The sequence below is a fragment of the Cucumis sativus genome, chromosome 1 (genome assembly GCF_000004075.3).
Source record: "Cucumis sativus cultivar 9930 chromosome 1, Cucumber_9930_V3, whole genome shotgun sequence".
NCBI classification, from domain to species: domain Eukaryota; kingdom Viridiplantae; phylum Streptophyta; class Magnoliopsida; order Cucurbitales; family Cucurbitaceae; genus Cucumis; species Cucumis sativus.
Genome location: NC_026655.2, coordinates 4,779,785 through 4,791,489, shown reverse-complemented (window position 1 = coordinate 4,791,489; position 11,705 = coordinate 4,779,785). Strand labels below are relative to the sequence as shown.

General features: G+C 31.4%; 2 protein-coding genes across 3 annotated transcripts; one reads left to right on the top strand and one right to left on the bottom strand.

The window, feature by feature from the left end:
• Positions 1-1,154: 1,154 nt before the first annotated feature.
• Positions 1,155-5,477, top strand: LOC101211969 (probable metal-nicotianamine transporter YSL5). 2 transcript variants are annotated; one of them, XM_011652731.2, is made up of 6 exons: positions 1,155-1,871; positions 2,681-2,835; positions 3,240-3,337; positions 3,427-3,561; positions 3,760-3,949; positions 4,035-5,477. In XM_011652731.2, the coding sequence occupies exons 1-6, from the start codon at positions 1,466-1,468 to the stop codon at positions 5,130-5,132; spliced, it is 2,082 nt and encodes a 693-aa protein (XP_011651033.1). In that variant the 5' UTR covers positions 1,155-1,465; the 3' UTR covers positions 5,133-5,477. The 2 variants fall into 2 exon arrangements, with proteins under 2 accessions (XP_011651033.1, XP_031745530.1); XM_031889670.1 differs by lacking the exons at positions 1,155-1,871; positions 2,681-2,835 and having other exon boundaries at positions 3,780-3,949.
• Positions 5,478-6,370: 893 nt separating this feature from the next.
• LOC101211734 (NADPH-dependent aldo-keto reductase, chloroplastic) lies at positions 6,371-10,837 on the bottom strand. Its single transcript, XM_011652724.2, has 6 exons — positions 10,680-10,837; positions 10,397-10,527; positions 9,371-9,546; positions 7,889-8,132; positions 7,076-7,255; positions 6,371-6,807 (listed from the first exon to the last, which is right to left on the bottom strand). The coding sequence occupies exons 1-6, from the start codon at positions 10,684-10,686 to the stop codon at positions 6,580-6,582; spliced, it is 966 nt and encodes a 321-aa protein (XP_011651026.1). The 5' UTR covers positions 10,687-10,837; the 3' UTR covers positions 6,371-6,579.
• Between the last annotated feature and the right edge of the window lie 868 nt (positions 10,838-11,705).

The window sequence follows — 11,705 nt, the reverse complement described above, 5'->3', positions numbered from 1 at the left end:
TTGTGAAATTAATTTAAAAATATATAACCAAATATCTTCACCTAATCTTCGTTTTTAAAAGCAAACAAAATAATAATACAAATTGTTCTAAAATAAAAAATAAAACTCACACATAAATGAAAGCTTACTTCTCAACCACCCTTTGACAAATTACTAATATCATAAAATATAAAATATTATTAGGAATCAAATAATTTCCTTGCACAATACCAAAAAAGAAAACTATTTTATTGAGATCATCGACACTTTAACGATTGAGTCATTAATAATTTGAAGAAAGTTAGAGATTAGAGAACTTAGAGCATTTTCAAAGTAACTCAAATGTCTCAACCCTTCGTAGTTATATAGGAAATCTTTATATAATAATCATTCACTATTTAACTTCTCGGATCTATAATCAAACTATTATTAATTATTATGAATTGTGAGATTCTTTTCACTATTAGGCATATACATATCTAAAATGTTTAACACTTTGACATAATCTTTATCACCATAGAGTTGGTTTCCCCAAGCTCTATGAATATCACCCAAATGTCATCCCTATGAGTTGACCTCTATAGTTCGGGATTATTTTTCTCTTATGGTCGACTCTATCAATCATCCATCATGAAGTCTACAAAGTCGACATCTATGTGGCTTTCTTTACTTCTATAACCAACACTAGGAGTCGGCTTTTATGATTCTTGTTGATCTTATAACGATAATGATTGATATTTTTAGCTCTTAAATTTGAATTAATGAATCGCCCATTCAATCAAAGAAAACATTTGAGTCATCCCTCTAGTTAACTACTTAGGCATGCAATAAAATTTAGATAAAATTGTCGAAGTCTAACGATAATAGAGTTGATCAAATGTAAAAATATCATTTTCATTGCAATTACATTTTAAAAAACTAAATCTATTAGATCTTCTCCCGTATAAAAGTTGAAAAGGTAAGATCTTGAATTTCAACTTAGCTTAAACTAATTCAACACTTTTTCTAAGTTTAACAAAAATCATGATATATTACCATGTACTGAGTAGTTACTTATATTTATTGCGAAAATATGTATTTGAAAATAGGAAAGTTTCTTTTAATGTATAACTAGTGTTAAGATTAAATTAATTAGTGCATTGAATGATATGATAAAGTTTAGGAAGAAACAAGAAGGGGGAGGTGGAAGTCAGTAAGAATGGTGAAAGTGAGGAAATTTCCCTTTGGCCAAGTTGGCATTGGCAACTCCTATCGCTGTCGGACCTCATGGCTCCTCTCGAAATCGCCGACTTCGAAGTCAATCGGAGACTAATTTTGGCTATTCTTTTGTCTTCTCTTCAACAAGTTCTCATCCACGCATCAATTGATAGCAACATCCTCAATCTTTATGCGGTTTCTATGAATTCCACTTCTTTGCTTCAATTCATCACAAATATCACTTTCCATTTCTGATTCTAACCTCTTAATCCTCGTTTATCAATACATTATGGAGGAGGAAGGTGTTGATAATCGTGTTGTGAAGCGTTTGGATTCTGAACGCGATCCAAATCAGAAGAACAGGCAGAGATTTGGGAGTAGAAGTGGAGTATTATCGATTGAGGAGTTCTTTGAAGACCAAGAAGTTCCTTCATGGAGGAAACAGCTGACGTTTAGGGCTTTTTTTGTTAGTTTTTGGCTGAGCATTTTGTTCAGCTTCATTGTAATGAAGCTCAATCTCACCACCGGTATTATACCTTCACTCAACGTTTCGGCTGGTCTATTAGGTTTCTTCTTTGTCAAGTCCTGGACGAAATTTTTGGAGAGATCAGGTTTATTGAAGCAGCCTTTCACCAGGCAGGAGAACACCGTCATCCAAACCTGTGTTGTTGCCTCGTCTGGCATCGCGTTCAGCGGTTTGTTCCTTAATCATTTTCTTTAGCTGGTTGTAGATTCTTGCTCATACTTAATTTGTACTGAAGTATAAGTTCGATTTCAAGTTTTCGTTATCGTTTTCTCTTTCAGCTCGTCGATTTGTTGTTTTGTTGTGTGTTCTTGGCGCTGATTTTTGTGAACTTCTGTGAACAGTTCTGTGCCATCATCGTGATTGCTCTGATCTTTTTTTGGATGAATGGTTGCTTGTTGCTTGTAATTAACTTTACATATCTGTTTATTTTTGTGCGTGTGGCCGTGCTTTTGTTATTTGTTTCTTCTAATGGAAGTAGCTCTGTAGCTGCAACTTGCATACACAAACAATTAGAAAACTTTCGTTCCAATATAAATATGGTTGTATCTCCTTTGAAAAAGTTATTAGCAGAAAGTCGTCTTATACAATTCATATTATTAAAGTTATGGACCAAGATGGTCCATTTGACCATACCTTGGTAGCTCAGCTACTTGACTGTTGTTTTTCCTTGACCGGTCCATCACCATGATAGGAGGATTCTGACATCCATTTTTCAATTGAAGAAAAACTTTACTCATTTGCCCAGAAGTCTGTGAAAGTTCTTCATTACTACTTTGATCTAAGGCTATTTGTGTACTAAGCTTTCAAGAAGTGAACTTCTCTTTAATACCGAGTACTGTTTCTGGTGTGGGAGAATCTCAGAAGACTATTATTCCATATCATTGGAAATTATAGAAGTCCATGGACAAATCTTTAACTAATTCCTGGTTTCTGTTGGGCTAAATTGAATTTCTTGTTTTGGATTATTTCTATTGACAGGAGGTTTTGGAACTTACTTATTTGGAATGAGTGAACGGATTGCTCATAAAGCATCAGGCAGCAGAGATTTCAAAGATCCATCATTAGGATGGATGATTGGTTTTTTATTTGTTGTTAGCTTTCTTGGTCTCTTCTCAGTTGTACCCTTGCGAAAGGTATGCTGTCATGTTGCTAGTAGCAAATATTTTCAGTTTATTACATCTAAAGCTTCAGAGTTGGTTTTATCCCAAAATAGGCTATGAAAACTTTAATGCAACATATATTAATGTGAATAAATTGATATACAAACAACTGCCACGTAATGCATGGTGAAGGAGCTTTCAGAGACAATTATATCACACAAGATTCACAAATATCTTTATTTAGGGCTTCTATGAGTGCTCTTTCTATAGAGTCACAGATTCAAACTCCCATGCCCCACATTTATCCTACTCAAAATCTAGGAAAAGAACAGAAATTTATGCTCCATTTCATAAGTTGAAGTTTCTGTACATGTTGACTTGATAATATTCATTATTATTTTGAATCTTTGATCACTTTGACTCGGGATTAATTGCAGATCATGGTCATAGACTTCAAATTAACTTACCCAAGTGGTACTGCTACTGCTCATTTGATTAATAGTTTCCACACTCCCCGAGGAGCTGCACTAGCAAAGTAATGTGTTGTTATGTATAATAAATTATAATGATATCCAAATGAAAGCAGCCCTTCTAATATATACTTTCTTTTGTCTAATATTATAGGAAACAGGTGAGATTGCTTGGCAGGTTTTTCTCTGTGAGCTTCTTGTGGGGCTTTTTTCAATGGTTCTTTACATCAGCAGATGGTTGTGGATTTGCACATTTCCCAACATTTGGGCTCAAAGCATATGCAAACAAGTATATATCTAACTACTTCACTTTGATTTTTCGTCTTATTCTTCAACTGATTCATGGAACTTGATTTGCTGTATTCTTTTTATATACCTTCTATGTCAAATCACGAAGAGTTGGAGTTTTCAAGAATAAAACATTTCGTTTCAATTTCAAGACATTGTCACATGTGGGTTCACTATGATCTTCTGGTTAATTATGTAGGTTTTACTTTGACTTCTCAGCAACATATATTGGAGTAGGGATGATTTGCCCTCACATAATAAATGTATCGGTGCTTGTTGGAGGAATTATCTCTTGGGGCATAATGTGGCCTCTCATAGAAGAAAAAAGAGGTCAATGGTATAGTGAGAAATTGAGGTCAGATGACCTAAGTGGACTTGAAGGTTATAAGGTAATCTTTCATCTCAAACAAGCTCACTAATTTAAGAAAAAAAAAATCCCACTTAAAAGGGAACTTATTTTGACATTGACCTTAGGTATTTATAGCAATAGCTATAATTCTTGGTGATGGCTTATACAACTTCTTCAAAGTACTGACTCGGACCCTCTCTGGCTTGTTTGACCAACTTCAACGTAGAAGAGAGAGTGAAGATTTCTCCATGGAAAATTCATCAAGTTCTGAGTTATCTTATGATGATGCACGAAGGAAACAACTATTTCTCAAGGATCAAATACCAATCTGGTTTGCTGTTGGAGGCTATGTTGTAATCGCTGTTGTGTCCATGAACACTCTTCCACACATCTTTCCCCAGCTAAAGTGGTATTATATCTTGGTCATCTACATCTTTGCTCCTGTCTTGGCATTCTGTAATGCATATGGATGTGGACTCACGGATTGGTCTTTGGCATCCACTTACGGAAAGCTTGCCATTTTCACAATTGGCGCATGGGCTGGGCCCTCGCGTGGGGGAATTATTGCTGGTCTATCAGCTTGTGGGGTCATGATGAACATTGTCTCGACAGCCTCAGACCTTACGCAGGATTTCAAGACTGGCTATCTAACTTTAGCTTCACCTCGCTCCATGTTTGTCAGCCAAGTGGTAGGCACAACAATGGGTTGCATTATTTCCCCTTGTGTCTTTTGGCTCTTCTACAAGGCATTTGACGATCTTGGTCTTCCAACCGGTGAATACCCCGCCCCTAACGCCGTTCTCTTTCGCAACATGTCTGTGTTGGGTGTTGAAGGTGCCTCAAGTCTACCAAAGAACTGCCTTACCCTTTGTTATATCTTTTTCGCTACCTCCATTTTGATTAACTTGATTAAAGACTTGATACCAAAAAAGTGGGCAAGGTTCATTCCTTTACCTATGGCAATGGCCATACCATTCTATATAGGCCCATATTTTGCTATTGATATGAGCCTTGGAAGTCTGATATTGTTTGTATGGCAGAAGTTAAACAAAACCAAAGCCGAAGCGTTTGGTCCCGCCGTAGCATCTGGTTTGATATGTGGAGATGGGATATGGACGTTGCCTAATTCAATTTTGGCTTTGGTGGGAGTCAAGCCACCGATTTGCATGAAGTTCCTTTCAAGGTCAGCCAACACAAGAGTAGACAAGTTCCTAGGATCATAGATCTGAAATTTTGATTCTTCTTTGAATTTATCTGTAGCTTTGTTTTGTGCTAGTGTTAAATACATTTATGGGCTATAAGTTATCTCAACGCCACTCCTCTTCCTTTGGTTTCTTTATGTTGTAGAAGTGGTTTCTATTTTGGTTTCCTTGAGGGCATAGGAGAGCCAGGTTTTTATTCTGTTCTATGGCAAAAGGAAATTGTGTAAGATTCGTAGATATTGAGAGAGGGAAAGTTCAATTTTTACACGACAATGATGAAATTTGTGGTATAGTTGTATTATGTATTTTACGGTAGATAGAATGGTGAAAATAATGGTCAAATTTTGTGTGTGAAATTTAGTTCTATCTTTTCATTGATGTTGTGTTTTAAAACCACTGTTGGAATAGAAATACTTTAAAGAAATTTGGACTTATAATAATGTGACGGTTATCTTAAATAGTGTAGCTGTCTATTTCTTTTCTTTTTTTTTGTTTAAAACGTTACGCAATGTGATTTTTGTATAAGTATAGTTTTGAAATATTGCCGCTTTTAAAAGATAAGAGATAAGAGATGTTTTTCAAACAAGTGACATAAATATTGTTTTAAACTAATGAAATATTGGACCCGGTTTTTTAATTAAAAATATTTGGAATAGTTGCAAATTTAGTAATTAAATTCAAATTAATTAAGTATATAGCACAATTTAAAAATTTGCAAATATAGCAAATTTTGTCAAATTCTATCAATTATATAAGTCTATAACTAATAGACTATGTTGTAAATATTTGTCTATCACTGATATATCCGATACAAGTCTCAGTAATAGTTTTGCTATATTTAAATTTTTTTCGAATATTGTTATATTCTTAATTATTATTGCTAAAATAATCATCCATTCCAATTTTTCAAAAAAAAAAATTCCTTCCAAATTTAGCACAAAAAGTTGTTGTCCTTTACTTCCATACATTTAATTACCACATTTAATTACCATTTCTATTTATTTCTTTGTATCCCATAAACTTTCTAATAATATTATAATGAAAAAAAAATTAAAAATTATTTATTAATACTCACATTAGTATGAATTCTATTATTTGCATCTCTTAATAACTATTAAATGTAAATTTGAAGTACGTTTACCCATCAATTCTATAGTGAAACATTGCCCCAAGTTTATTGAATAATTTATTCTTGCAACCTGGTTGTACCACTTATAGATATTTTTTAAAAAAATATCACTTTCTCCTTTAATCAAAGATACGATGGTAAGTTGATTTATTTTTATTAGAGAACCAAGACTTGAGGGCAACCACAAATGTTTCGTTGCTCGAACTTGAAAGACATAAAAAAAAATCATATTGTGTTCAAACCTAAAACCTCTAGATTGAGCAGTGAATAATGAATTGCTTAAACCCATATGAATTTATTTTTGAATTTTATTAGCTAATTCACCAACCACATACAAAATCAAATTTCACCATCCCACAATTCTTGAATGTTTTTGTATTGGCCTGTTGTAGCATTGATTAGAAATTCACCAGTAGCCATCTTCTTTTCTTCCAACTTGTCAATTTCTTGCAAATCTTGTTCATCCAATTTGAGACCAAAAGAGGCCATGTTTTCCTCTAATCTACTTTCATTGAAACTCTTCACTACTGCACTTCCTCCCATTGATAATATCCAGCTTAGTGCAACCTTCAATCAAATTAAATTCAAACATGGTTAGCATTCCAAAACCACTTTGATGCTATTTAAAATCACTTCAAAATACATCTTAATTTCCACTTAGATGTATTCAACATTTAATTTCATTTTTAAACATAATTTTCAACGTTGTTGTCCCTTAATAATTAATAGATATTGATACATGTTCATCAATGTCTACCATCAATTTTTCAATGTCTATCACCGATTTTTTCTTTTAATTTAAAATGATTTAAACTATTTTAAAGTCGTTTTTTACCTGTGCGGGAGTTGCTTCGTGCTTGGAAGCAATGGAATTGACAATTGGATCTTTGAGCAAATTCTTCAGGCCATATGGATTCCATGGACTTCCAAGAGGTGAGTATGCAGTCAAATGCACATTTCTTGAAGAGCAAACCTCTCTCAGCTTCCTTTGCCTCCACATTACGTGCATTTCTACCTACAAAAGTAAGCAATATATTATTTATATTTATATTACTTCCAATTTAATTTATTTTTTATCCTGGTAATATATTAATTACTCAACTCTTATCGTAAATATCAGGTAGGACATGCCATACATGCATTTTCTAAACCATATCCTAGGTATATCATCCATAGTTAGAATGGTAATTTGTACAACATAATACTTAGTATTGAGGGTGCCAATGTAACAATGAATCTACCAATGTTTTCTCTTCTAAACAATACGAAGATTATTAGCCATATTTAAATTTAAAAGTTGAAGAAAAATTTGTTCTCATAATTCAAAAATAGTGTTACAACAAGGATACTTAACAAGGTAAATAAGTCTATAGAAGGTTGCAATTGCGACCTTCAAATGAAAAGAGTGTCTAATTCATAAATATCAATATCTTAACCATTCAATAATTACATGTGACTACAATATAAACACAGAAACCATATTGAACAAGTTAAAGAGCATTACATATACTTAAGATCTCATAACCAACGACTAATATGTCAATGAGTTGTATGCCTATCCTAATATGCATAAACATAGCTCAATTAATACATATGTAGTGAACGAAAATGGATATTGTTAAACTAAAAGGTAAACAAATAAACGTACCTGATTAATGGCAGGAGGTAAAGAAGCAAAATCCAGCAAATGTAAGAGCTTTTTAGAAGAGAAATTGCTAACACCAATGGTCTTAGTTAAGCCTAATTCCACACACTTTTCCATATGGTTCCATGTGGTCTCAAGATCCATTTCATCAAAATCGTCTTCTTTGGGCACCATATAGGAAGCCCATGGCTTTAGTTTCACTGGCCAGTGGATCAAGTAACTGTCCACGTAGTCCAATCCCAAACGTCTACCCCACACATAAGAACAATTATTACAAATATAACAATTAGATTTAAAATACTAACATATATAACAATATTTTAAAAAATTACAAATATAATTAAATCTGTCGACGTTTATTATTAATAGATCATATTGTAAATATTTTAGTCTATTACTACTAATAAATTATATTGAATTTACAAGACTTGGCTACATTTACAATTTTTTTAAAAAAGTTTGTATATATTATTAGCTACCTTATTTGGTTACTACTTGATTGTTATCCTTGAGATTATTAGCTATTATAGGTACCTTTATACCCTAATGCACTATCCACTCTTGAGTAAATAGTCATTATTTGTTTTTTTATTAAACAATTATCAAATTTATATATGGTGTATATTATTTACTTCAATTTTAATAAATAATTGTTAACGAAGAGATTTAGGTTGGGTTTCAAATTATCGTAAAACTAAAGGATTTAAATTGTGAAATCTTTTATTGAATACAATTATAAATAAAAACTATAAAAACAGTATAATAAATTTTATTGATTTTGGTGTATAAATAGTTCATCAATTCTTTTTTCTATTTTTTTAAAAAATTCTTACAAAAAAAATTAAAGTTGGTATGACATTTTTTTAAAATTGTATTTTTGGAATAAATTCATAGGGTTTTGGGGTATTTTTATAATCTATTAATCATTAATTAACTAAATAAAAAATCGTTATTTTTTCCTTGAATAAAACATTTTTCTAGTTTTTTGAAGACGAACGTTCCTCATTGTCCGTTTCTTTTCTTTCAATAATTTAATTCTATTTCTATTTTTAATAGAATCATTCCCAAACTATTTTAAAAAATTACTAAAGACAAAATTTATTATACTTATTTTTCTAGAAGGATAAATATTTGGTTAAGTATTCTATTTTTTTTATAATTTTTCCTTCTCTCCCTTGCTTCTCCCTGATCATTTGACTTTTTTTTTTATTTTAGAAATCAAACTCCATTGAATTGTAAGAAAAAACAAAAACTAATGTTGAAAGACTACTCTTTTTTTTGTTTTTCAAAATTTGACTTTAATTTATTTTTTAAACCATTAATGGAAAGTAAATAATTACAAATCAAAACATCTAGAAGCGAAATAGATGTTTATTAAAAAGAAGTGAAATCACTTAAACTAATCAACCCTTCCAATAAATTATAAATTATAATTAAGGTCTAAAAAAAGCGGCAATAAATAAAATAAAATGAAAAGTTACTTACTTTAAAGAGGCATTAAGAGCTGAAAGTGGATCATGGTGCTCATTGCACCATAGTTTAGTAGTAACAAAAATATCTTCTCTCTTCACAGTCTCATTTTCAATTGCTTTCTTTATAGCTTTTCCAATTGCTTCTTCTGAACCATAGAGACTTGCAGTATCAAAATGCCTATATCCAATCTGTGTATTTACTCTTCTTCATTAGTAACCATCTAATATTTAGCTAATAATCTATAAACAACAAAAAAAAAAAAAAAATCCAAACACTTTAGTTGACATGAAATCACGTCTGAGCCAGATCGATGACTTATAAATGAGATATGATCTTAGTATGGTGTTTGGTTCATACATGCATGCTTCGAAGCTAGCACAAATGGTTTTTTATTGAAGAGAGTAGCTAGATAATAGACATCGCTTTCTAGAGAACTAGCTGGATATGGTTCATGCTATCCGTGTTTTTACTTTGGCCCATCTATTCGAGCTTATATACCCCTAATACACAAATATCATTCTAGAGTTTGGACAAGATTTTAGTTTTTTGATAGTTGAATTTATGGAAAATGCTTATTTGTCATCGAGATATATCTCTAAACTTCGTTTCAATTAATACTTCTAAACTTTGAAATGTTACCTCTTTTATTCTTTAGTTTTAATTCTTTTTCAGAAAAAAAAAAATCAAATCAGAGTAAACATCACATAACAAAAAGAACATTTATATATTTATGCTCTCTCAAACAGTCAAAACCATTATTATTTAATAATGTGCCAAAATAATATAACCTTAACTAATATATTAGGAAAATAAATAGAATATTGAGAGATAATTCAAACCTTCAACTTGATCTTAATCTTTTTTAATTTTTTTAATATATATATATATATATATATATATATATATATATATATATATATATATATATATATATATATATATAAAAAGATGAGTTAAAGTGTATTTTGTCTTAATTTGGTTGATTTAAAATTTATTATTTTTGTAAAAAGAAAGGGTTATAAATTTAAGATGTAATACCTTGATGGCCTTCATTGCAACAGCATCCAACGAATCTCGTTCGTCATAAGTGAAGGTCCCGAGTCCAAGCAAAGGAATGCTTCCTCCGTAACTCAATTTCCTTCTCATTTCTCCTTCACCACTTTTGATCTCTACAAAAAAGTTTCCAAATTTATAAACATTTCATCCAAAATCATTTCTCTACGAGTTGTTTTGTTTTTTCCTTTTTTATAATAAGCACAGTTGATAGATGACAAATGAAAGAATGATGAAACGATGGAAGATGAGAAAGAGGAAACTCAACCGGCCATTGCAACAGTGGCAAGAGAGAACTGAAATTCAAAAGACGTTCACTTATTTAATTTTGTGTCAACAAAAGTTGGGAGAAAGGAGAATTTAAAGGACGAAATTTTCTCCTTCTCATCCTTCTTAATATAAAATCATATAGAAATATTTTAATCATTGAATTTATGTGGTTAGAAATTGGAGTGAGGACAAATAAAATGGTGGAAGACAAATCCAATAAATAAGGTTTTAATTTTTCACTTTATCAAAAGAATATGCATTTATCAATAACTTTTTTCTTTCCTAAGTTTTTATTTTTCATAAAAAAAATATATAGGTCGAGCTTTAAAGACTCGACTTAATTAAAAAAAAAATACAGATCGATTGATATGTACAACACAACTGCAGAGAGCAATGAGACAGGGGCATGCGTGGACGAGTCTTCAAGACTTGTCTTCTTCTTTTCAGTCATTCATGAAAAAGAGTTTGTGCATGCATAAAGTTCTTTTCTACGAAGGAGGGCGAGTCATCCTTCTTCTTTATACTGCCCTCCCTTCTTCTTTGTTTCTCATCTTTTACAAATAGTTTGGGTTATTCTTCTCCGATTCGGATCCTTTACAAATTATTTCGGCCCTTCTTCAATTGTCATCCTTCACACAAATCCTTCACAAATCTTCTTGGCCTCACATTACCTCTCTGATTTTCCTTCGCATTTTCTCTCAAATTCTCACATTTTTACATCAATATTTCTTAAAATAAAACTATTTTCTCCCTTCAACTCCCATCATTTTTTTCATCCTTATTTAATTATCTTCTCCATTTCATTCTTCTTCTCCTAACAAATTGAGGCATATGTGGTATGAAATTTATTTGATCTTAAATAGGATGTTCCACTATTATGTGTTTTAGTGTAAATTATTTTAGTTGGGTTTATGATTATATGTATTTGGTGGTAGACTACTTTAACCTGATAAGGAAATAATAAACATTGTAGCAAAGAATAAAAAAAATAATAAATGTTAAATAGTAAAAACCGTAGCAAATA

Bases quoted from the DNA above. Each gene is read 5' to 3' on its own strand.
- LOC101211734 (XM_011652724.2), bottom strand. The intron at 7,256-7,888 runs GTACGTTTATTT...TTACTTTTGTAG, and splicing joins TACCTCCTGCCATTAATCAG to GTAGAAATGCACGTAATGTG. The intron at 6,808-7,075 runs GTAAAAAACGAC...ATTTGATTGAAG, and splicing joins ACGAAGCAACTCCCGCACAG to GTTGCACTAAGCTGGATATT.
- LOC101211969 (XM_011652731.2), top strand. From the start codon at position 1,466: ATGGAGGAGGAAGGTGTTGATAATCGTGTTGTGAAGCGTTTGGATTCT. The intron at 3,338-3,426 runs GTAATGTGTTGT...CTAATATTATAG, and splicing joins CGAGGAGCTGCACTAGCAAA to GAAACAGGTGAGATTGCTTG. The intron at 3,950-4,034 runs GTAATCTTTCAT...CATTGACCTTAG, and splicing joins GTGGACTTGAAGGTTATAAG to GTATTTATAGCAATAGCTAT.